Source organism: Solea solea, chromosome 9 (assembly GCF_958295425.1).
Source record: "Solea solea chromosome 9, fSolSol10.1, whole genome shotgun sequence".
In the NCBI taxonomy this organism is placed as follows: domain Eukaryota; kingdom Metazoa; phylum Chordata; class Actinopteri; order Pleuronectiformes; family Soleidae; genus Solea; species Solea solea.
This window is the reverse complement of record NC_081142.1, coordinates 17,260,192-17,287,230: the sequence shown is the minus strand read 5'-3', so window position 1 is coordinate 17,287,230 and position 27,039 is coordinate 17,260,192. Positions and strand designations below refer to the sequence as shown.

Here is a 27,039-nt window from a genome sequence, read left to right as displayed (position 1 = left end):
GTTACACAGCAAATCCTCCACTGCTACACACACACACACACACATGCACGTGTAGCAGTGTCCATCCATCCATCTTCTGCCATTTTATTACCTGGACAGATCACCAGTCCATCACAGGGCCACATAGAAACAAACAATTTATCCACTTTCACTCCTTCAGTATATTTAGAGTGTCTAATTTGCCTAATCCTCAAATCTGCATGATTTTTGTACCTGAGAAAACCCCCCCACACACGGGGAGAAGGCTGGCTGCCTCATACTGGATAAACACTGTAGGTAACACACACGTGTATGACCTTCTGACATATTTCTAGAGCTGTAGAAGTTAACATGTGTTCACATGTAAACATTTTTCTACAGAACTCGACAGGGAGATCTGTCATTCAGTCACTAGTTTCACAGGTTATCACTTCTGCCATTGACAGACATAACACAGGCCCTAATTTCCAGAAAAATACCTTTTTTTGCAACCAACTGACGTGAATATAAAGTAATCCTGTTTTTCATAATAATGTGAAAATAATATAATAACGTGTAATCTCCCTTTAAGTACTTTCAAAAGTAAACATGCTTAAAATGTGGCCTGTGTACTGAAGTCAAAAGGGATAACTTTAATTTACTTCATCAATTCATGTATACATTTTATTCTACTGTTATGTTATCAACATAATACATTAATGTTGTGTTGTGATAAAGCCTATGTCAAAAAAGAAAATCTATCTATCTATGAGGCATTCTCGGCAAATGGGAAATCTAGCTTTTCCTGTTTCGAGTTGCAGCTGTAAACAAAATATATTAATTACTGCCAGCAATTTCACCACCATATTTGTCATTAGGCTAAAAATTTAATTTAATATTCTCTTATATAACTTGGTTGTTCACGTTATTCTGTCCTCATAAACAGAGCGATTGGTGAACGAAGGGAAAATGTGCGTTTCTTCCAAATGTCCGTGAACGCTTCATCGTTCTCAACGTCTACGTCATCATATGGTGTCCAATGAGGAGATGAAACGACGTCTAGGCGTGTGACGTATACAGGAAATGTAAACTGTCTGAATGAGCAGGGGTTTTGTTTTTTTCCTCGTATCTTTTTCCCCTATAAAAACTGATATTTGTTTTATTTATTATTTTTTTACCGGTTATAGTTATGCATACGTGGAGTCTTGTGTCCATCTGTGTTCTACTCGGTGTTGCTGTGAGATGGGGCGTTTCGTTAAATTCTTATTCAGGTATGTAGAAGTTAAACGTCAAACATGCGACATTCACACGATTGTTTACATCAGAGTAACACGTGTTCCTGTTGTTCTCTTTTTTCCTCATTTTTAGATGTTACTGTGTATGAATGAGTGTCTGTCCCGAGTAGGCTGTTGTTGTTGTTGCTGTGTGTTGGTTGTATTGCTGTCATTCACTGGTGCAGTCAGTTTGTCATTCATCAGACTTACAGCTGAATGATTTCTCTGCAGGGGCGGGCAAACCTCCTATGTTTGGCGACTATGAAGCACAGAGACACTGGCAAGAAGTGACCTACAACCTCCCTGTCCAGGAATGGTGAGTGTGATTTACTCAGAGAGGAGGGAGTTTAAGAAATGCCTGAAAAGAGTTCTTGGTTGTGACTGTGACCCACTGCTCTTAAGTAAAACAGGAAACTGTTGTAGTGAGTGGACTAAAAACACATTGTTTACCAAGCAGTGCACTTACAGTACGGCTGCAACCACTATTCGATTAATCGATTATTAATAATTTACTAATTGTCTATATAATTAACTATTTTGATTGATTTTTCAGCAATTAAAACAAGCTCTCTGTTCTTTCAGCTTCTTGCATGTGAATATTTTCTGTTTTTTTGGCTCCATATAACTAAGAAGTCATTAAAACAGTAAAAGGAAACAGAAATTGTTTTAGACTTTTGAAAACATCATTGTTTCCAGGTTTGATCAACATTTTTCAACATTTTCTGACATTTTACGGACCAAACTGAGGGGAGGCTAGTAAAATATAACATTAGGGTTCAGGTATTTGGGGAAAAATATCTTATTGCGTTTTTTCTGACAAATTCAAGATTTGATTTACAATTTGCACGGTCAAACTCACGTTCAATATTCAAATAGAAAATGTCACCAAGACACCACTATGATATTATCTTTATACTGTATGTTAATTTCTATGTAAGGATTGAAGACATTATTTGTTTCCAACATGCTTTTTATTTATGTTTTATTGGTGTAGAAAATTGAATAATCCAAAAATAGCACAATTATGTTGAATTAGGATCAATTGTTCAGCGATATTTAATGTGCAAAATGATCAGAGTGGTGAATTGACACCTCTGTGAAACTGATTCAACCAAAAAATTAACATTAGAACCTTTGCAAAGGTGGGATTTATTATACGGTCCCTGTATTTGATTGATGATTACTCAGAGTCTTACGTAAAATAGTAGAAATTTAACTCCATGTCCATGTCAACCAGCTTTAGCAGTAATTTGTTTCTTCCACATTAATCCACAATATTCATGATCTAATAATTCACAGAATGTCTCATAACAGTGTCAGTCAACCATGGCCATGTTTCAGCATTGCACATTTTTACCTTTAATACAATGTTGCTTCACACATTTACGCAAGTAAGTAACTTGAGTCTCATGTCTGCAATATCAGTGATAAAAAAAAAGTTAAAAGAGAAATTCATGATATTACAATCCACATACCTTTACATTGGAGCTAAGGCAGCTTTAATGAGAATACATATAATAATTCTACTCTTACAGGTACTTCAACACAACGGACAATGACTTAAACTACTGGGGTCTGGACTATCCTCCTCTTACTGCTTACCACAGCTTGGTCTGTGCGTATATGTAAGTATTTTTAGTATGATCAGAGTTCCCATGCAGTCAGAATGACTACAGCATATTCTACTATTCACTACAAAACACCAACAACATTTAAGTCAAAACCATATTTGTTTTCCTGCAGAGCCAAGATGATTAACCCCGAATGGGTGGAGCTCCACAAATCCAGAGCCTATGAAAGCCCAGCACACAAGTTATTCATGAGAGCTACAGGTATAGTTATGAGAGAAATGCATTATATTTGCATCAGTGACATTGAAAATTAGGTAAACTATCAAAAGGGTCTGTTCCTCTGTTTCAGTGTTGGTGGCAGATTTGCTGATATACATCCCTGCTGTGGTTCTGTACTGTTTATACCTGACCGATGGATCCTCGAGGAAAAAGGTAACACATTTGTCTAAAAGTTTTGCTCATAGTCTGGGAAACCATTCTTAATAAAAGATTACAACACTGCTCCAATAATTTGGTGAATACTGAAGTCAGTATTTCAATATAACATGATAACAGGTTGATACTCTTTGTGAATAATGTTTGTCTTTTATTCCAGGTTTCCACTCTATTCTGCTTCCTGCTCTACCCTGGACTAATCCTCATTGACTATGGTCATTTCCAGTATCTTTTTTTGTGCATTTCTCCTTTTTATTGAGTGTAATACCCTTATTGTAATACATACTCGTCAACAAAGACCCAAATAAGACAAAGTAGTGGTAGGAAGAAATTGTTGTCATACAGCCACTAAATGAAAACAACAATGAAACTTGATAACCCTGCGTCAGCGACAGTTTGTCTCATATCAGCAGACTGTATTTAACATCTACTAAAATGAGATGCATTTAATCCAGTACTGACCTTAACTGTGTCAGGTACAATGCAGTGAGCCAAGGCTTCGCTCTGTGGGGGATTCTGGCTTTGGGTCTGGGCTGGGACGCGTTGGGCTCCATGGCCTTTTCCCTGGCTCTCAACTACAAACAGATGGAGCTGTACCATGCTCTGCCGTTCTTCTGCTATCTACTGGGAAAGTGTGTTAAAACTGGTCTAACAGGAAGAGGGTGAGTGTTTTTTATTTATTTATTTATTTGCTTTGATTGTTTCAGGTTTTCTCTCCTTTTCTTCTTATTTCTCCATCTCTCTTTGGCAGCTTAGCAGTGACTACCCCAGAGGTGCATTTAAAGACTGTGTAAAGTAAACACAGAATATTCATTCATTCATTTACGTTCTACCACTTTATCATCCACATGAGGGACGCAGCTGACACCCTGGACAGGTCACCAGTCCATCACAGGGCCACATAGAGACAAACAACCATCCACTCTCACACCTATGGTCAATTTAGAGTGTAGATTATTCCCATATGTACATGTCGGCTGAGACCATGTGAAAAGAAATTAAAACTTTAAAGAATTATGGAGCTAAGACTGAAAAACATTTCTCTCTAGTGTTCTGTTGAAGATTTCTGGGCAACGATGCTGCTCTGCTACTATTCAGTCACAAGTAACTGCACCTGCTCCCTCACTATTGCCCTTGGTTTGCTCAGATGTCTCAGACAGAATAACTCTTAAAATTCCTATACAGTAGATGTAGATGAAAATGAAGGACAGAAGGGGAACAAAAAGAAGTACCTGCTGAGGTAGAGGCAAAGGGCAGGACTACTAAACCAGATGACAGTTGGAAGAAATATTTTTCATTCCCAAGGCATACATTACAATCCTGAGGTGTACAAAGAACAAAGAACATAAGAGTGATGATTTAAAAGTAGACTTTAAATAACTACCAGTACAAAAATAAGAAGTAAAAACACGCAATCATAGATACAGATGTACTGCCATACTGACAAGGAAGTAACCAGCCCTTCTCATCCAGCTAGCCAGCACAGCTGTCTTTAAAGAAATGTTTTCATATTTCTTTATTGTATTAAATGATCACTGTACCTCCATTATCAAATGAATAGCATACAGTTCTGGGAAGAAAATCCAGGGTTTCTTACCCTTGGATCCCAAGTGAAGACCATGAAATCTTAATTATTCAACAGTGTATGCATGTGCTGTTTTGTCATGCAGCATCTAGACGTGTCAGCTGAGTGCTGGAAGCAGATATGTAATGTCAGTCTATTGGAGAGCCGTGTCCTCAGGAGAGCCATGGAATGGCTGAGGTAATCAAGCTGGATGTTGTTACTAGTGTGTCCAGTGTGTGTTTATCTAGTAACAATGTACCAAGGGCATTTAGTAGCAAATGGAGAGCTGGATTAGAAGAGCCAGGGGGAAGATATGTCCAGATGACACTCTCGCCATGCCCAAACTCCTCAGCTATGCATGTGTGTGCAACTTAACCAGCAGCTTCACGGTTACAGCTGACAAGCAATCCTGACCTACACCGAAAACTTTCAGCTGATGCCTGGCTTTCACTGCATTCCTCAACACAAGGGTCAGATCCCAAATATGGGACATGCAGACATTGTGTACTTATTGTTTGAGGAATCCACAGCAGCCGCAAATGCACTTGAAACAACGCGCTCATTTCAGCATTTATACATGCGGAAATTAGACTGACAAAATATCTGTGAAGTGCAAACATATTGTACTGTAACAAATTGGTTGAATGTAACTCAACTTTTATTATATATATATTATATTTTACTTGTTGGATAAACTTGCTATTTTTTGTCATGCAAGCATACACTTCCAAGTTAAAATAGCAAAGTGTTTTTGAATAGATGCTATTTAGATGTATTTCTTACCTGCAAATGCAAGTTTTCCAGTTGACTAACATCACAATAAATCATTGTACTATCAATAATATAACATTAGTTGAACAAGAGCAACTTTGTTTTCGGTTTCACAGTCTACTGTAGATTATTTAGTAGTAGGCTTCAGGTTTTTCAACCCTCCCATTGCCTTTTTTTAAATCTTTCACTTCAGATTGTACAGACATGAGTTAAATTAATGTTGAGGAAATAATTAGTCAAGATCTTTAAGTTTAACTTTTAACTTAATACAGTTTTTAATGTCCACATTTCCATAGATAATAAATCATTTCACCTAACTTAATGGAATGTCATACTTTAGGGTGCACCTCTGCGTCCATCATTTATGGAAGGCAATCCTTCATCAATCCTTCTCTGTGTCTTTGCATGTAGGTTTTTCATGTTGGTGAGAATTGCTGTGACAGTGTTGGTGAGTTTTGCCCTCTGCTGGCTGCCCTTCCTGTCTGACCCCAGCCAGGCCCTGCAGGTGGTGAAGAGGGTCTTTCCTGTGGCTCGTGGTCTGTTTGAGGTACAGTACACTTTGTCGAATCCAAAAGTCAACTTGAAAACACATCCGAGTAGTTATCCATCAAGGCCAAGTCTTACAGTATAGCTGCTCTGTGCTCAAACCCCTAGTGTGTCATTTAATAAAACAAGTAAAAGAAGATAATATCTCCACAAAGATCATGAATATAAAAGGATCAACAGTGTTAGATCAGTATGGCCTGGAGATTAGAGGAACATTGAGGGTCACATGTACTTTTTAATTTCCCCATTGAAGAATGGCTTGACCCCGAGGTGACATAAGTTTTTGAGTTATAGTTTGTGTTCATTGGCCTTTCGTATTTAAAAACAACCTCCTTTGTTTGTACTCTTAAAAAGCTGGGGGGTTTCTGTTAAATTCCTAAAATATTCTTTAATATGTTGAAAATCCTAAGAAGATCCTAATCCTTTTAGGATCCTAAAGTTCTTTCAGGGACATAAAATACAAAGGTTAGATCTTTTTTAACTAATAATCCTGTGAATTATTAACTATTATTATCTTTAGTTAGGGGTTTTGTATTAAAAATATCATAGAGTGAATGGCCTATCTTAGAATAATGTTTATTATATTATTGGATTATAACTATTGATACATTGAATGCACATCAACTTCAACTTCTTAATTTTTAGATAATGCTTTTTTGTTATAGTAAATATATTACGCAAAGTAACCAATAACTGAAGCAGTCAAGAAAATGCAGTGAAGTAAAAAATACAGTGAGTGTTTCACAGTTGTATTCAAATGCAGTACTATAATAAAAGTTACCCTACATCAGTTTATAGCTTTAACTTCCTCAACTCTTACATATTCCTTGTGTAAGCAAGTTTGATCAGTATGAGTGACATATGAATGGCCATGAAAGGGTGTCTTTATTTTCCTTCATTTGAGTTGTTCTGTAATCTCAGCACGGCGGACACACATCCACCCTCCGGTGCTTAGCTGTTTGTCAATGGATACGAGTGCAGGATGAAAGAAAACAGAGGAATAAAATGGTGAAAGGTCGGGAGATCAATTTCACTCCATGTCTCGCAGGTGCCGGGGTTCGGGATGTACAGTAGGAGGATATAGATAAATCTAAGTAATTTATGGCCGGGGTATTTTCAGCACTTCGTAGCACAGCAGTGTTTTAGCAATACGGACTAATAAGTGGTGCCACCACTACATTTACAGGCGTATCAGAGGAGATCGCACAACTGTGGCCTCCCAGTGTCTACTTCTGAGAGCGTGTAAGTGTGTTACACCGTTATATAGCATACACAGATTTGTATGCTGTCACCACGCCGTCACAGACTGTGAGAGACGAGAAGGGAGCGGGGGAATATGATAGTAACTAAAAAGTAAGTGAGAAAGAGCTGAAAGACTTCCACAGTCGGCAGCGTTACAAGATGTCATGGGAGAGGCAGGAGTAGAGTGTCCGTGTGTGTTCATGTGCTTGAGTGACTGACTGACACCTCAGATGCTAGGGTTTTTGCCGTCCTCATTTCTGAAACCCTCTCCTGAATCGCATTCATCTTGTCCTGGTGCCCGGGGTGGCACCCACCACAAGGTGTCATTGACATAAGAAGTAATTGAAAATTCTGCCGGGGGGGATGGGGGAGTGGATGGCAGCGTACACTGTGGCAGAATTTGTTCAATGAAATGATGCAAACATAATACACAGGGTGTGAGAGACACTATACTCCCCCGTGACGGCAGCATGTGAAGCCGGTGGCGGGGCAAGTCGTCCTGAACTAATTGTGAAATTGTGCACGTAAGCAAAAGCTCACAAGGAGACAAGGGTGACAAGGGGTGGGTGGGGGGTGGTGGGTGTAAGGGAGTGAGAGGTGGTCCCGGGGACTTCTTGAAGGGAGCAGTTGTAAGTTTACCCACTGAGCTGCATTCTGATGTCTCACGTTGCTGCCTGCTCACAAAAATGGCACCAAATGCTTCTCCCTGTGAAATTCCATGCTAGCTCATAGGTGAAGGAGCCGCGAGACCGACCCCCCCACACACACACACAGCACCACCACCCTTGTTCATGTGTTGCCCTCAGGCGGCGTCCAGGAAAATTCCCGTAGTGGTTATTTGGAGCGAGGAGGCAAAGAGGAAAGTGAGAGGGGAAGGGGGCTGAGACAACACAACACTGGATGACCCAGCGCTGCTGACGAGGCTGCCATTAAGATCCACACAGCTGTGCTGTGAGCAGCTGTAGCACAGAGGGGAGAGAGAGAGAGTGAGAGAGGAGGCCAGAAATAGGCTCTCTAGAAAGGGCCACACCGAGCAAGCCTCTGCAGTGGAATCATGACGCTGATCTAGGCATGCCATCTCTATGTTGTGATATCACTGTGCACAGTGGCGGCTTGGCCCTCAATATCATCTGATCCCTGCACAACTGCTTAAGCACTTAAATCAACGGAATCGCACACGGCCAGGCCTTCCTCATCTGATCTCACAGCTTACAAACCACAAGCACTCCTGCATTAAGTGGACTTTTAAAGTGACGCTTTTTCTTTATGATTTACCAAACATCAGGACTAATCGTGGAAAGACAACATGAACCGGCGTGGGGAAAATGTTGTGATGTGAAATTGGTATTATAATAATAATAAATCGGTAATTAATTGGACTAATTCATTCCCGACTGACATAATATATTAAAGTTAGAAATATTGTCATTTCATGTCATTGTAAATTTTATCTATACAAAAAAACAACTTGTCATTTTCAATATGTGCTCAGGGAAAATGATGGAAAATAATTCAAAGTAATTAATTATGAATCAGACTTGCAACCTTTTTAATTATTGTTGCTCAAAGATGTAAAATGAAAGCATTTTATAGAGACATTCAATGCATGTAGTTCTGAACTGTGCACTGTGGTTGGTCTGGATCTGCTGGTCATGCAGAAACTATACTCTGGTTTGACCCTTGACCTTGTCTCATGCTCTTTCTGACACATTTATGACAGAGTCTTACATACCACCTGACGCGCTCAGGAATTTTTATTGAACTTTCACGGTCGCAAATAATGACCTCAAGAACTGCCACTTGTTTACTCTCTCTTTAAGTTGTTTTTTTTTGAGTCATTTGAATTATTACATTTTCATGCGACACAGGTCTTAATTAACTAAGAGTGAGTGTGTGTGTGTGTGTGTTTTGTGTTCACGTGTGAAGGATAAGGTGGCCAACACATGGTGCAGCTTGAACGTCCTGATAAAGATCAGATTCATTCTGTCCAGAGATTCCCAGCTCTACCTCAGGTAATCCCTCATTTCTTTCTTTCCGTTTTTCATGATAAATATAAAAACATTTGACTCTGTTTGTAAAATGTAAAAACATTTGGGAGGAAAAGCAGTGTCTCTATGTTCACATTAACATCAAAAATGCCCTTCCTGTATTTGAAAACATACCTACACATACGCTCTTAGAGGCCTGACTTCTGTCGTTCTTTCTTGTACTGGTAAAAGCATGTGTCATGTACAAAGACAGAAAGATTTAAAAAAAATGTTATGATGGTTACGTGATTTATGTTATATTATGAAGAAGGAGATCAATTAGTGGTGCCAACAAGAGGGGAGAACACGAAGTGGGCATGGAGCATTGTTAGAATCTCTGCCTGCTACCACACGGTGCATTCCAGGAAGTCTTTGGATATATACAGTATGCTATCTTGACCAAAAGCTGAAAAACCTGCACAATCACAGTCGGGGGAAATAGTTGATGCAGCAGTTGTGTCATGGAGGAGCCTGCTTAAATAACCCGACTTGCTAAATTTAGGAGTCGTGTGTTCGCAGCATGGACACGTTTCTGCCAGACTGCTAAGTCCAGGGATCAAGTGGGACTTCTTTGACCGTTTCAAACAAATGAGAGAAAAAAAAAACAAAAAAAAAACGCTCATGTCTTTTTGGCACAGGCACACGGATAGCTTAAAGCTCTTGTGTGGCTCTACTGTGTACATAGAACGAATCAGCTGTGAAAGTGAGCCGTGCCCTTCCGGACTGTAAAACCCTGCCCTACACATAACACACACATAACATAGTTGCATTCATACTAAATACCCACTGACTGGTCTTTGATTACTGCCCTCTATCTTCCTGTCCCTCTCTATTATGTATTCTCCTCTATTACAGTTCATATAATGTCTCTTCTACACAAACGTACTGTGACTCTCACACTCGCTGCCTGACCTCTCGCCACATTTATTCACATTTACACTAACACATAAGTCCATCTCTTCCTGCGCGTCTGCCTCCAGCAGGTGACAATTGAAGGGTTAAACTAATGCTCAGTAACCCTGAGGCAGCGCCAGTATTTTGGTTCTTTCCCACAGAGCCGGGGTCTCAGTGGCAGAGCAGTGTCTAAAAAAAGGCCCGGGTTTGACATGGCGAATGTTCGCATGCGCCATTAAAATCAGATTATTCTCTATGGTGGTTGCGACCGTGCCATTCTGGCTACTCATTTTCAGTTTTCACAGAAAGCAAAGTCAACCACACAATAGCTACATGCAAGTTTAGAGTTACGTGCAAACACAAGTACTGCAATATTTTTTCTGTTCTGTCCCACAGGGGATACAGAGAATTTTTTGTGCAATTGACTGTTGCCAACAGTGCCGATATGAGATCATCTCAATGCTCATTTTTATTGTTTTTTTCCAGTTTAGTGTGCACTCTCCTGGCAGTCCTTCCCTCTTCTATCAAACTCCTGACAAAGCCAGACTTCTGGCAGTTTAAACTGGCCTTGGTGAGTGTTTCTGTGCTCTGTTTTCTTTCATACAAATGAGATGCTGCTTAACAGTGGAAAAACTCATCAGCAATAAAGCATTGTTTGATTTTGGAATTTTAGTTTTAAGCTGTCGTGTGTAACTTTGCAATATAAACAAATGTCTGTTACATGCAACCCAGTGTCAAACGAGTTCACACGATGTTGATTCAGGTCTGTGTGTTTCTCAGTATGGCATTGTTTGGTTTTGAGGGATTTGTTTCACATCACGACTGACGAAGGAAAGATTGAAGTGTAACAGCTATGCTAGTAAAGTAAGACGGCAGTGAACTTTAGGTTAAGGAAAAAACCCTGGTTCTTTGAAACATTTTTTTGGAATGTACTCTTTTCTTTTTACACAAATATGAATTAAATTGTAATTTAAGTGAAGTTGTTCATTAACATGTCATTGGCATCTTTAGGCTAACTCATCCCTGGCGTTTTTCCTCTTCTCCTACCAAGTCCATGAGAAGTCCATCCTCTTGGCTGCCTTGTAAGTACAAAGAAAATGAATTGTCACACTGCAGTGACACAAAGCAGTGAAGGGATTGTAGCAGATGTCAACGGTACTCTCTCTCTCTCTCTCTGTCATCGCTGTGATCACTCAAACACTCACAAGTATTGATTCAATTTCTGCTCGCACGCAAAGAAGCCGTTTGCTTTGTCCCCACCGTAAATCTTGTTTTGCACACTGATAATAAGTTGAACACACGTGCACTCTGAGGTGCAACAGGACGATCTACCTCTGTCTTCACACTTGTGTGTGAGAGTAAGGTGTATGTGTGTGTGTGTGTGTGTGTGTGTGTGTGTGTGTGTGTGGTTCATTATCATTTACCTCTTTATATATATATAAAGCTGCGGTGGCTGTAGGTGGAGAGCGAAGCCTGGAATAGATTTGACGGCAAGGGATTTGGTTCCTAGATCTGGGCTCATCTATTAATCTAGATTAGGGAAGATTGTTGCTTTATTAACTATTGAGTTGTATCTCCCACCTGTCCCCTGGAATCAATCAGTAATGCATGTCCAGGGATTTAGGAAAGAATGGCAGGCAGGAGCTCAGGGTATTGTTTGCACAGGATCAATTATTGGGCTGTAACAGGATCGCCAAAGAGCACTGGCCGTAAGTGTGGTTTCAGGGACGTAAGTAGCACTGACACAGGCAACCAGTTAGCAAAGAGTCCACCACACAGACACATGCCACGCAATTATACATTTATCACAGGAGACATTAGGAGGCACCTACCGTGCCAGTGCAGTTACCCATACGAATCTGAACTTCCGTTTTTGGCACCACAATGACGTTAGCTAACCAGAAGTTCACAAATATCACTTATAACTAGCTGTCAATCACACTGGTATTCACTCATGTGTTTATGGTCTTTTTTCCTTAGGAAACGTGCTATTCAAGAAGAACTGAAACCATTGACTCCTCAGAATAGTGAGAAGCAACAGCCGTATTTTCCTCAAACTCTGTTTGAGTTGAAGTCTACATCATTTTGCATTTTGGCCTCAACCTGCAAAACTGCAACTACATCCATATTTTGATACAGTTGTTACAGTAAAAAAAAAAAAAATCAGACTAATGCTGATGTACAGTGAAATAAGACCCAACACAGGCTGACTGCCTTGTGAGCAACTGTCAATAATCAGTTTATGTGGATGTCATTAGATCTGTTGCTTTAATCTTATACATGCATGACACATCAGCTTTGACCTAACACAACCCGATTTCCTTTAACTGTAAAATTATGTTTAATGGTATTCACTACACGGTGTGTTTAATGGTGATCTTTTCAGGCCTGTCTGCCTCCTGTTGAATGACCTGCCCCTGGTGGTTGTTTGGTTCCTGCAGGCCTCAACATTCAGGTGAGTCCACAAACAAAAATGCTGAATTTTCCCACTCTTTTAGTTGAGATTTATGTGTGTATGTTTTAAACTAAATGCCCTAAAATGAAGTTTGAATGAATAACTACAATGCCCATGCATTCCCTTTTTCACATTCTGTCCCTTCTTCCTGCAAACTATTGAACTAAAAGAGACATAGAAAAGATTCTCAATAGCTAAGCGGATCAGTGGTGTGGGTTGAACTGAGGACCATGCGTGGAAAAGACAAGTAGTGTTACAAATGCTCCATCTAACTTTCACCAGCTGTTGTTAAATTCTTCCGGCAGTACTAATTGTTGTGTGTGTGGTTTAGTATAAGGATATGCGGGGATTACATGGCATAGTCTGCATGCCTGCCATCTAAGTGTGTGTTGTATAGGGACAGGAGGTCATTCTTTCGCCACTTTCCAGTACAGTCTGACTTGGACACATTATCTCCATCCTCCACAGACTATGCCACTTAAAAAATACATCTTTGTTAGCATAATTGGCAGAATGGGTGCTCTAGCCATGGCAATTTAACAGGGACATAATGCAGCCAGTCTGTCTTAAATTGAAGAAGTATGTATTTCTACAATGTTAAGCATTTATCTTCTGAATGGGGCTTTATTGTTGGGAGTGAAAATGAGAATGCGCAGTTTGTTTTGCGTGTATAGAGTTTTGTTAGATGGGGTGATGTGCGATTTACCATGAGCCAACTGTTGTTCTTGTCCGTGTCTCTCTGCTAAACTAAGATAAGCTTGGCTTGAATGTCAGAGCCGTTTCTCTCCACTGGGGCACATGAAGCTTGTTCTGGCCTGTTGGATAAAAGCTGTGTCAAGCAGGATACTGACACGAGCCCATCACATGTCAGCAACTTGATGCATTTAGGCATGTAGACCGAACATCACAATGGGGAAGAATGGTTTTCTCTAGGGCTGCAACTAACGATTATTTTTAGAATCGAGTAATCTGTCGATTATTTGTTCGATTAATCGAGTATTCTTTTGTGCATAAAACGTAGGAAAATGTTGAAAAATGACGATCAGGGTTTACCAAGCCTGGAAATCATGATGTTCTCAAATGTCTTTTCAGTTTTAATGATTTTTTTTTTTTGTCAAATGGAGCAAAGAAACCAGAAAATATTCACATTTAAGAAGCTGAAAAATCAGAAAACTTGTATTAATTGTTAAAAAAAAACCTCTAAAACCGATTATCAAAAATAGTTGACGCTTAATTTAGTCATCGATTATCAATCGCTTGCTACTAAGATTACTACTGCCTGTACCTAAAATAGTGGCCACTGAGTGTATATGTACGATTTTATGCAAATGTAAATTTGGAAGTGGAAAATAAATGTTTTTGGGTCATTATGTGTTCTTAACACTTTCTATGTTGTGCTGCGTAAATTATGTTTGTATGGGTGTAAAAGCTACAGCTAGACTTTTTTATTCAATAAGTGAGAAAGGACCTCTGCAGTCTTTTCTTTGTTTTGGGTCGTTGCACACTGCTCCAGAGAAAGATATCAGCAAAGCTGAAAAAAAAACAACAAAAAAACAACTTAACTAAATTGTAAACGTGCCACTGTCCTTGTCCCTCTGTGCAGCATGCTGCCTCTGTTTCTGAAGGATGGTCTGCTGGTTCCCTACGTTGTGACCTCAGCGGGCTTCCTCTTCTTTAGCATCTATCTACTGTCTGCACTGGAGCGCTGCACGGAGGACGAGCTAAGACTGGGTGCTTACCACAAGCTGCTGTTTTTCCTACCAAAAATGGACTTGGCCTGTATGATGAGGTGGAAGGTGAGTATTTAAAACCCTGATACAATACTGTACAATAGCCCGCACTGATTTAGTGGTATGGATTCACTGGAGTAGTTTAGTTTACATAAAACGTTTTCAGTGGCATGTATAAATATAAATAATTCAATGCTTGTGGGGAAAAAAATACATAACCTATACTGTATATCTGGAAACGTTTTCAAATGTACCCTTGTTGTAGTCTATACTCATCTTTTGACCTTGTTCAATATGTGTGGATTTAGAGTGTTCCTCTGCATTAAGAGTCTTATGTTGCATAACTGATAACACTATCCGACTGAAGGAGAGATGATGTCCCCATCCACGCCGAATGTTCATAAAAAGATAAATGACCATTATTTCCCCTCATAGGAGGCAGATGTTCAGTTTATCCTTGAAATCAAAATCTACTTTGTGAAGGAGACCTGGCCAAGATAGCCCACCATAACAAAGTTAAAAGGACATATTGAAAATCAACAAAAGGCAACAATCGCACAAATACCAGCCAATACATTCCACGCTAGGAACACAATTACATTGTTCACATTGTTTTTCATCAATGTTTTGAACTCACTTTGGGAAACGGCTATTCCATGACCAGAGGAGAAAGCTGCTCTCCCATACTCAGAAAAAAGCCTAGGAACCCTACTAATAGAGCGGGAGTTGTAGCAGTTATTAATGATTCTAGGTTACATAGATATATAATAAAAGATGATTTAAAAATGTCAAACCCTTTACCGCCGCTAGGGAAATCACAGGGTATCTCGCGATACGATACATGATGGTCCACGGTAAGTGAAACTGGCAGGGATTGTTTATTTATAGCGCCTTCATTTGTGAATTAAAATATCGTTATTTGCCCTGGTGTATCGATTATCATATTGCACGAGGAAGGGCGATATTTTGACCCACCCCTAAAATGCACTACAGTACATTTGGTTGAAAATGGTCTGTATTTATATAGCGCATTTCTAGTCCACAAGTCAAGATGACTACTCAAAGCTGCTTTACACTAGAGTTTTGCCATTCACTCACTCACTCACACTTTCATACAGCGCATTTTTCGATCACTCATCAGGAGCAACGTGGGGTTTAAGTATCGGCACATCGGCATGTAGAGCCGGGAATCGAACCCACAACCTTTTGACAAAAGCATCAGCTGTACGTCATCCTCCTAAATGTATAAGAGCAGACATGAACAAGCAAGTATTGGTGTAGATTTTCTTCAGTTAAGACACATGGTCAAAAACCAGTAGTGAACATGTCTGCTCTTGTACATTTGGGAGGATGACGGACAGCTGTTGCATTTGTGAGAAGAACGGTGGTCATTTCAGGATCTCAGGTGGCCTGTACTGCGAAAGTGGCACTAGACCTAAATTGCAACTCTGTGCGAGAAGACATACCCAACTGTATAAATACAGATCATGTGCCGCTGTAAGCTGTGTAAGCTGTCCGGGGATGAAAGCCACTGCCAGGCAAAGAATTATTTATCACTTATTAAAGTTTCCACAGCGTTTAAAGAGGCTGCACCACCGGCCCCCTTAGTGACACGGGCACCTATTGGGTGTCAGAGATTAAGAGAAGGTGTCTTTTTATAGCATGTGTCATTAACACAGGTTTGCCTAGATATATTTATTTACACAAGCAGCATAAATAGCGAGCCAAGATGATGATGATGATAAGGTTTCATGAATTTGGGAGCTGTCGTCGCAGGTGCCGGCACGGGGCGTTTCGTCCATGTTACTTTCCTCCGGGTCATAAAGCTCAAACAGACACATCAATGATCTCACTTTCTTCAGCACCTCTATTTTCATTTGCGACAGGATTAAAAAAGTGGCTTTATTAGCCAAAAAAATTCAAATTGCCTGTTCTTTAATATGATATTTCAAGCCTCAGTCTTTTCTTTATGGCTCGTCTTCTCCAATGAACATTTTGACGACAGTCATTCAAGGATAAATATTCAATGTCATCCAAGCTCATTTAAATTAAATCATTCATAGGTTCGATATTATGGTTGCAGTTAAAATTAAGAGAAACGCTAACATTGTGTTCATAGCTGGTGGAGCCCGGGTTTTTCATTGTGTCTTTAGAAGTTCCAGATTCACAATGTAGATGTAGTGATTAAACTCACTTTGGCAAAGTTATCTATATTAACGATTGGAATTGGTCTTTTGTTGAGCGCAGTGTGAGGTGAGGTGAGATGGCAGCAGCTGATCAGTCGGAGCAGACTAGAATAACCTGATGTTATTATGGCTCTTTACAGTAAATTCACCAAATCTAGTACAAAAATCATTCATTCATCACAGAAGAGTCTTAACAAACACCGATATTGCACTGACAAAGAGATCGTACTTGATTACTTACAGCCAAAACTTTGCACATACAGGGATTATTACATATTGTGTTGACTTTTCATCAGAAAAAAAAAAATGTGTATCGTTATTTGATAAGTTTACCTTCTCTCTCTGTTACAGTTCTACGTCAGCATCGCAGCAATGGCCGGTTTGAGTGTCGCAAGTGTGGCCCTGGTCCCACCGCCACATCTACCCGACCTGTTTCCTGTGTTGGTGTCCGTCACTGCTTTCCTGCACTTCTTGGGGACATTTTTATATTTAAACATTGTCCAGTTCAGCAGGCCGCCCACCAGAAAGAGCCAGAAGAAGATAAACTGATTTATGCTGCTAAACGGTAAAAAAGGGTTTTTAAGGCTTTGTGAGGACTCATGCAATCATGTACCAAATTCAAAACATCACAGGTGCTTATGAGTGAGACTTTTCTCATACATCATGCAACTATAATACGCCAGCTCAGAGGTGCTATGATATTAAATGAAAGGGGACGATAATGATATCCTTTTTTTTCTCCATTATTTTTGGACCAACTCACTTTAGCTTTTACACACATGACCCAGTTCACGTGAAATGCCTGGACCACTGATGCTTCACTCTTTAGACTAAACTACAGGTGAAATATTAAATTAATTTGTCTGTCTGTACGCTCACTGTTTACAATGTTAGATGTAAGGTGTTACATCTCAGTACTTAATCTGAGAATTGTGATGAAATGCTCAAATCATGGGATTTAGTTGTTTTTTTGTTTGTTTTTTACAATTTTCTACTGTCAATTTCTATTGATAATTGAAATTATTTTGTACAAAGTTAGTAAAGGGAAAAAAAAATAAAGTTTTCAATGAGCTAAACTTTTATTGCCGCATTGTTAAATAATTTGATTGGAAGCAGCTTCATATACAGTTAACCGTCTACATTAACCAAGTAGTCTGCTAAATCACCTCCCCCTAACTGTCTGCCAGAGTCAGAGCCAATAATTGGACAGAAATTATATCTCTCAAAGCTTTTACTCAACAGCATTAAATATTAATTACAAGTCCTGGTACGACAAGGGTCCTGCACAAAAGACCTGTACATTTGCAGTGACAGGCGAGGCCTTAAAGAGAGATGATGGAAGGTGACATATCTGAGCATAATGCTATAAAGTTGAAATACCACAGAAAAAAGGCACACGCTATTCCTTTCTCCAATCTCTGAGAAAGTTAATGACGAGCATAAAAAAATCCATTACAACTATAAATGTTATCAGGTCAGGAGAGGTTTGCCTGTGCACCTGAGGCTGCAGGCCAGTTGCCTCTAATGGGCCACAGGGACAAATAGGAGCCAGAGATCTAGAGTTAACTCGTACAATCACGGGACAGGAACACAAGGGGCCACTCAGATGCTGAGAAAGGTGTTGGTGTGCTCTTTTATTAAACATGTTTATAGAACGTAGTCTTGATTCATTTACAGTGGTGTGAGGGGAAAAGTGTAATGTATTCTCTTCTTAAATGGGAGGTAAGTAACTCCTACAGGTGACGTGAGCTTCTGAAACTGTAAAGTACAAAGCAATTAAAAATTATCATTTCTGGTCCATTCTTTCCAAATTAAATCATACAAAAAAGGGCCTTATAATCTATAAAGAAAAATGTAGTAGTTAAATGTAAGCATTCCCCACCATTTAAAAATAGGTATTATACATGAATACAAAAATAGTAAAGAGGATACACTGCTCAGCCTAAGACTCAAGTGAGTTTCAACACTTCTGTCGGAACTCACTTGAGTCTGACACAAGTTTGCAAATGCAAAAATGCACAATAACCCTAACCCGAAGAATTTACCTAATGCTTTTTTTATTCACTGTAGTTATATAAAGTCGTCTGTCTGTCTGTCTATACACACAAAAAAAGCATCCTCCATATTTAGCCACAGTGAAACCACCTCGCCTCGGACTAGTTGAATCACTGGACTACAGACAGGCACAGGGAATATTGATACTGCACAAGAAAATCTCTTAGTAATAATTAGTCTTGTTGGAAGAAGATCTATTAAAAATAGATTTGGGCAGGAATTGGGTATATAAACCCCCCCCACAAAGGATTCCTCTCTCACCCTCCTTAGGGGCTTGTATCAAAACATTAGTTCTGTTTATGGGTGTACTGGCTTTGTCCTTCACATGGCCTCTAAGGGTGATAAAGTGAGAGTTACACGAGCCACCTTAGGCAGAAATAGGAAATGTTGCTGCGAACACCAGCTGTTGCTTTGGGTGACTTGGGCAGAGAGAGGCCGCAGCCTTTCCCAGGCGATGCCAAATAAAGAGACTACTGTGTCGTGGAGGACAAATCCTTCCCCCCCCCACCTTTACTTTGAAAAGGTGTTAAACTGCACTTGTGGGGATGATTGCATAGTTTTGCCATAAAGGGGATGAGGGTTGCCATCTGCAAGAACATTATTTGCACAGCGTTGCAGCATTGTGGTTAATGTAGAATCAACATTTGTCAGCTGCGGCAGAGGCTCCGGAGGGCAGACAGGGGGGTCTAACATGTCAGAGAATTCAGCCCCCCCACACACACACACTGTTTCAGACACTTCTACCGCGAAATGAGTGACGGCTTCCCCGAGACATCTCGGCCACACAACTGACAGCAACGATTCCACATTCATCTCCTGCCTCATCTCCATGGGATCATACGCGCAAGAAGTGAAGAGCAATTCCATTTGCTGTCAACGGGCAAGATGCCTCGCTAACAAAGACCTGGGGAATATAGGAGAGGAAAACATGATTGTAACCCCACTGGCACCTGCTGATATTACACACACACCACAGCCACAGCCACGGTCGAGACAGACTGAATATTCACAAAGAAGAGAGTTAATAGGCGGCATATTTTATGTAAACAATCGCTCTCCGTTCAACCTTTAAATGGAATTTTTAACATTTTACATTACAGTACAGTAACGACATTGGAACAGTGTGGTCATAAGGAAAATAATACAGTGGTTTTACATAGTATCACTTCCCTTATACTATTTTTTTACTACCTTGTCGCTACTGTACTTTAACGTACTATAAGTGCTACCGTTTTTTTAAATTAATGAATTAAAAAAAACAAAAAGGAAGGAAGTTGAAATAGATTATTATACCTCAGCCCATAATGGACTTGAGAAACTTGTAGGAGCTGCCCATCTCCACAGGACCTAAAGAGTGAAATGATAAAACCAAGAGTCAAGCATTTATTATTATAAAAAAAAAGTGTTAATTATTGATACCTTCACCAAAAATAAAATCTTTTGTAGAGGCAAATAGTCTTATAGTCATAGTCTTGTAAACTATGTGAATGGAAGGGAAGTGTAAACGTATAATGTTCTTAAATAATCTGCTATGAAAAAGTACAAAATTGTTGCTATGGTAATCTTTCAAAGAACCCAAAAGTATTTTTTTTGCATGCCCAGATGAAATGCAATGACACTCAGTAAATCAGAAATCATGCCTGAAAAGACTGCATACTCTGCAACCAACGGTGTCGATCGAAGGCCACCTGCTTCAGTTGGAGGGACAAAAAAACCTGCCTAATATACAACTCCCCTGTTTAATTGCAACTGTGTGGTCAATCAGAAAGCATAAAACTCCCAGTGGGTAGGTGGCATCTGTCTGTGAGGCCTCTGAGGATTGATGTGCCAGAGTGCGGGAGCAGCCCGGGCCAGCAGCCCACGACCCGCGATGCAGCCCCATCACTTTTATGACATCTTAAGGAGTCTTCTTTTTAATACAGCCCATTACTGCTGACATACAAATCTTCCACAACGTGGTCCCATCTATGGCCTGATCAATTTTTACACTGCTGAGCCGTCCCCTTTCCCCTCATTTTGTCATTTCAAAATTCATATTATATAGGATTTTCTTATGGGAAAAACTGCAATAAAAATACGTTACCACCTGAAAGATGTGCACGAGTCAGTACTTGGCCCGTGACAAAAATTTGTTTCTGTAGTAAGCAGAACTGTTTAAATGTTATTTATTTTTATGTTCCTAAGAAAATATATTGTGAAGTGCAGCATTGATTTAGAACATAACCATGTCTCGATACGCATTGGAGTGGCTGAATTTATGAATCCTTTGCACAACTCCTTTAATTGAATTTTCCAAATCTCTCACCACACACAAATAATCAATACCTACAGCTGAGGGAAACTTGCCTCAGAATTATTAGGGCCTTTCTTTTTCAATTTTGTAGTCATCAGCACATACAGGCTCTGTGGGTATTTGTAATACCGCGACTATACCCGGAGGATTGATGCTCGCCCCCAGCTCTGATTGCTTACCAGGAGTGACTTCTTTAGACTGCTAACTGAAACTTTTGATAACCTTAAAGGACAATCACAAGCACTGCTTAATACCACCACCACTCTCATGATGACAAAGATACATGTGATGTCACCCCCCCCCATTCCAGTATAAGAAGAAGCGAAAGGAGAGGGCAAGTGGGAAAAAGAAATAAGAGGCAAAGTGGGACAAGAGGATTATTCTTTTTAAGGCATAAAAGTTTTCCACGGATTTTACTCCTTGGCAGGGGTGGAAGTGACGGCGGTGTTACCTGGAACCTAAGAGGGCAACTACAGTGTCTGAACACAGTGAAAGGCAACTCTTGATTTGTTTTCATTGTATATGTGCAGACAAAATACAAGATATTCAAGAAAACAGACAGAATGATTCAGAAGTATGTGTAAATGAACTAATCTCAGCCAATTTTACACAGATATTGCTGTATATTGCTTACAGAAGGAGACCTTGTTGAGTCAGTTGTGTCTTTTGTCTACTGTTACACTACGTTTTACCATTTACTACTGTTGTCTTTTGCTTCCAGGTGTCCCAGAGGAGAGGATTAAACAGACATAAGACAATTTAGATTGTGGTCCTTTTTTTTTTTTAATGAACACAAACGGGTGCTGGAAAATTTATCTGAATTTGACTGTGAAAACATGGAATAATTAAACTTATGTTAATCGACAATGTCAATTTGAATAGAATAATCAGCACATAACGCACTCTGGCTTTTCAAAAGTCTTTCTTACAAGTTTCTCCTTTTACTCAGCACATGGACCAAAGCCTTAAGGCCATAGCAGCAACTAAAAAAAACGACAACAAAAAACCTAAACAAACATTTAACCCAGGAGCAGAGTCATGCTTGACAATGCAATCAACATCATCTGGCTGAGATTTCACACTTGCAGCAGATATAGGCCAGAACGATTCAGCAGCTTTGAATAACAGTTAGTTTTTTTTTTTTTAAATGTGTGTCCCGACGCACACAGAGGGCCAATTCTCTCCCAACAGCTATCTGCCTTGACATTGTGAAGTCTGTTGTTGTAAGGAGGTTTATGCGCAACAGATACATTTCATGGATCCACCATGTGACAAAAATGTGACATTCCTGGGGTGTGGATCTACAATGCATCATGTATGTTTGGCTGCCTCACTGGAACTAATCTAAATCATTTCTAACAACCTTATCAGAAAACAAGCTTGCTTCCTGACAGTACCCCCTATTCATTGTCCACAAGTCACCAGTGTATGATTGGATCACAAGAATTGCTCTGCTGCAGGCATAACATGTGCCTAAAATAATCAAATTAATTATTTCCCCAGGAAATTTTTGCGACTTGTTTGCGCAACTATAACAAAATGTTGTTTTTCCCCAAAGGTCGCACGGCACACAGCGCACAGATTGTCCGAGCGACTCAAACAAGCATCGATTGATGCTATTAAGGTTAAATAGCAAGGAAGAGGCAAATCAAATAGTGAAGTAGTAGAGGATGGGATGTCCTTAGGAATCAAATGCACCCGTGATTATATTTGTTTTCCTTCTTGTCTTGAAATGAACCAAACAATCGGGACAGAAATGTTTTTATAGTCCTGTGCAGATGCATAGATAAGGTCACAATCAAAGGGGTGATTGATAAAAAAGAAAGATCTGTCTGTCGGCTATTAATTTAAGCACAACACGTGGGAACACACTGACCCCCTTCTTACAGCATCATGATGAATTGAGCTGCTGGACTCTGTGTTTTGACTTCCGTCCTGGAAGACTGGCCCTTATTGACAAGATCTTCACAACTGCTAGACTAAGTTGGAAACTACGTTGAAAAAAATGTGGTAGCTTTTCTACAAGTGACTCCTACCTAAGGCCATGAACTTATAAATCATTACGTGGACATGGGACTTTTTGGCAAATACTGGAATTTAAAAAACTGTGTGACTAAAACCATTTGAGATACTAGTTAGAAAGTGAGGATAGCAGCCTTCTGAGGTGGGTGGAGAAGCTTGATCAGTTGACACCAAGTACGGTATATAACAGGGGCATAAATTATACAATTTTCAACAGACCTGATCCAGACCTGAACCTGATCACCTGATTTACTCTTAGCTCTGTATTATTTGTGTGACTGTTTTTCACCGTCTGCTTCACTGTTAGTTTTTTACGGATTTATGTGAGTATTCATCGATGTCTGAAATTAGCCGAGGCTAGAAGTCACTGCATCTGCTGCATTTTAATTAAATTTAACAGCACCAACATGTATTGTCTGTCTAATAAACAAATTAAAAGTATGTGCACAAGTTATCAAAAACATCCAGAATCAATGAAGCCTACAATACAAAAACAATGTTTTCAACTCAAAGGGTAATTTGAAATGTGTGGTTTTAACCTTCAATAAATGCTGTGATATTGTTCACAATATCTTGTAACGTAAATCTGAGTTTATCCAGACGGTACAAAAGTAGGGCTGAAACAATTAATCGATCAGATAACAAAGAAATCATTAAAAGTTAATCTTTAGGTTTGTGGACAAAACAAGACATTTGAGAACATCATCATTTCCAGGTTTGACGAACACCAATCAACATTTTTTACGGTTTTCTGATATTTTATGGACCAAACGATTAATCGAGAAAATAATTGAAAGATTAATCGATTATGAAAAAAATCGTTAGTTGCAGCTCTATATAAAAGCATAATAAATTAAGCATGAATGTACACACCAGTACATATAACTACTATTACTTTTACGTTATATGTGGTTTCATTGTTTACTAACAGATAAATTACCTTGACTCCGATTGTTGGGATTTTCCTTTCCTTTCAAAGATGAAGCTACTCTGGGTGCTGAAACAAAACAAAACAAAACTGTTTTTAAAAAAGGCAACTAATACAGAGATGAACCTAAAGTTAATGACTTCCCATTCTGATCATTTTACATCCAGGTGGGTGAGTGAAAACTACGGCGAATCCCATGCACCCCAAATTTTAACCCAATTTTCTGACACAACCATATTTTACAATGGCAGTAAATGAGAACTTACCCAGCTCTCTGTGTCTCTTCAGCTCTGTCCTAAGGTCAGCATTGGATCCAATGGGTAAACGTTCTTGTTCACCGCTGCCCTCTGCTGGCTAAATAAAGTACAGGATCAAGCCAGTTACAAGACAAAAACTCCACAACCCTTTCAGTATAATGTGCAGGAAAGATAGATAAAGAAGAAGCACACTCTCCTGAAAACAAATGAACACAAATGCTGCTATTCAGAACAGAAAAGTCATGTCAGAAGTGAATATTCAATATATGATTAAAAAAAAACCACAATCTCTCAATTTGAAGATATAATGGAGACAAAGACACTTCTGCCTATTCTAAAGATTTAAGACCAAAGAAAGTCTCTCACAATTATTTCCTCCAGCTTTTTCCTGGCTCTGATGAATTCATCCAATGATTGTTCGAGTTGAGTTCGCAAGGAGTCCAGTCTGGTCAAAGCAAAAGAGAGTGGGTTGGTGATACAACTGCACGTTTACAAATTTTCATAATACACATTGACAGTGAATGGCAGCAGACTGAATAACTGTATTATTGTAAACTTAAAAAAGGTGTCTTGAAAGACTATTCATAACTACTAATTTTGACTATTTGTATAAGGTTTATTGTTTATGTTCATCAGTGGTTTGAAGTTAGAAACAAAAACAGAGCATACAATGAATGAAAACAAATTAAAAAACAGAAACAGCAATTAAAAAGCTGTACAATTGTACAAAATTTAGCTACTTTATTACCATAGATACATACATCAATTCATAGATAACTACTCAACTTATTTGTTGCTCTGTCTGAACTTTTGGTATTTTATTGGCTGTTGAGATCTACGATAAATCAAAAACACTGCTGTGCCCCAAGTGACCCGAATATGACATGACCAAGTGAGTGTTATGAATGTACTGTAAACTGAGCCGATTTAATGCATTAGTGACAGCACTATAAAATTAAAAACGAATGCTTGTCTTGATGGATGGGCTAGACACCAAATGTCTGCCCGGGCTAAGGAAATGGTTCTTATGTTAAGTGACTCTTATACAACTATTTTTAGTGCTATGTAAATCACTGATAATTTGGCCAGTGATGGATCTCCATCATTTCATGTCTCCCGTCGTTAAATTTTGATCCATCATTATGACCATCAGGAAAGTGTGGCAATTGATATATAGCAACTCATTGAGGAGTTCACTGTAACCCTTCAACTGTGTGTTCTACACGGTCAATGCCTCCAGTTTTTGATCATGAATTAGTGAAATTAATTGGTGATTGGTAAAACAGGCACAGAATAAAATAAAGCAAGTACTCACTTTTCCAACTCTGTCTGTGGGACTTCTTCTTCATTCGCAACAATTTTGATCTTACCTGTTGAAACACCACATCCACATTAATAACACAATATAGAGTACATATATAAGAAAGTAACTATTACTTTGTGGTCTGATGTAGGAAATACTAGATCATTTTCCATTACTCTGAAATGTAGGAAACATTAAGATGTGCCATGTGAGTTGCTGATTTGTCTAGCAGCACACCTTTGTCATCAAAGAGAAAGTTAATTAAGAGAAATATTGTGGGAGTAAACACGATTTAAATTTAGTTTTTCAAATCATCACTTCTTCTACAGAATAAGAAAATGGAGTATATAGTATATAAGGCAACATTTAGCCCATGTCTCTTTGGGATTTCATTTGTTTTCACTGTATGAATGGACTCTGAAGATCTTGAACACCTGGTTGAGAACTCGCAACCGCAGTTAGAGTTTTATGGTTTCTTGCAGGCACTGGTAATCTGGAAGCTGGAAGCTGTTTGAGACAAAGAACAAACAAAAAAACAAAAGTGTAATGTGAAAAAAGTAGTTAAACACTAAAATAACTAGCTAAATCTTATATTTTCAGCCTTTAGATCATTTTGTTACACATAAATAGTTGAACACTCATATGTCAGTAGATCTGAAACAGTTACTTACAGAATGAGCATTTTCCTTGCGCAGAGTTCTTTTTGAACTGTTTAAAAAAAATGGAAATCAGTGTATTATCTAGTGGTATGACAATTAGCCCACAAACAATTATAATGTAACATAAGTAGCAGTACAATAGGCCCTTTAACTTGTGCCCCAGTTTATGTACCCATCATCACGTGTTATCATTTAAAGATTAAAACAAAATCAGATGATAGAAACTTCAAGGGGTTTGATTGATATTTGATTGAACACAGAAGATTAAAATATTAAAAATAACAGTGCATGTGACAGTAAAACAGCCCTAACCAGTGAACAAGCAGAATGGAGTGTAGACATTTTACTTTTCTCTTTCTGTCCCTTTTCATGTATACCATGTATATCACAGAAAACCTCTGACTGAGTGCATACCATAGATAAACAGCCAAAAACACCAAAACAGAATATTACAAACAAACAAACAACATACAAAATAGAAGAGACAATAAAATAACTAGAGTTCCACAAGCATCTCTTTCTGAACTTGATATCGTTTGAACGCAGGTGTTATCCACAGACCATACTATATACTTTACATTCATGTTTCAGAGGGAAATTTCACTTGCCGTGCTAGACTTACAATTAGGAACGAATATTACCGTGTATTACAGCATGTATCAGCAGTAAAGAATAAATAAATAAATCTGCAAGGTACTCACGCCATTCTCGGACAGGCAAAATTGGCGCCTTTACTACACTTAAATAAACTCGTGTAAAACATGACGTGTCCTATATAATTCCGGTATTCCCGAATCAGCTATAAAATCGAACTCACGCAAATTACAAAATATTCTTCCAAATAAATAAATTATTATTTTGTGTAGTGT

The 27,039-nt window shown here is 39.0% G+C and overlaps 2 protein-coding genes across 4 annotated transcripts; one reads left to right on the top strand and one right to left on the bottom strand.

The window, feature by feature from the left end:
• Nucleotides 1–1,043: 1,043 nt before the first annotated feature.
• alg6 (ALG6 alpha-1,3-glucosyltransferase) lies at nt 1,044–17,733 on the top strand. Its single transcript, XM_058638104.1, has 14 exons — nt 1,044–1,229; nt 1,464–1,548; nt 2,768–2,857; nt 2,976–3,064; nt 3,153–3,235; nt 3,399–3,463; nt 3,715–3,900; nt 5,985–6,120; nt 9,288–9,373; nt 10,769–10,853; nt 11,294–11,364; nt 12,669–12,737; nt 14,341–14,533; nt 17,005–17,733. The coding sequence occupies exons 1-14, from the start codon at nt 1,148–1,150 to the stop codon at nt 17,200–17,202; spliced, it is 1,518 nt and encodes a 505-aa protein (XP_058494087.1). The 5' UTR covers nt 1,044–1,147; the 3' UTR covers nt 17,203–17,733.
• On the bottom strand, nt 13,456–26,913 carry itgb3bp (integrin subunit beta 3 binding protein). Of its 3 annotated transcripts, XM_058638106.1 has the most exons (9): nt 26,872–26,913; nt 26,183–26,219; nt 25,946–26,018; nt 25,524–25,578; nt 24,575–24,653; nt 24,218–24,305; nt 23,964–24,020; nt 20,002–20,055; nt 18,268–19,612 (listed from the first exon to the last, which is right to left on the bottom strand). In XM_058638106.1, exons 1-8 carry the CDS (start codon nt 26,874–26,876, stop codon nt 20,003–20,005), a joined length of 447 nt encoding a protein of 148 aa, XP_058494089.1. In that variant the 5' UTR covers nt 26,877–26,913; the 3' UTR covers nt 18,268–19,612; nt 20,002. The 3 variants fall into 3 exon arrangements, with proteins under 3 accessions (XP_058494088.1, XP_058494089.1, XP_058494090.1); XM_058638105.1 differs by lacking the exons at nt 18,268–19,612; nt 20,002–20,055 and adding an exon at nt 13,456–13,552; XM_058638107.1 differs by lacking the exon at nt 20,002–20,055.
• Between the last annotated feature and the right edge of the window lie 126 nt (nt 26,914–27,039).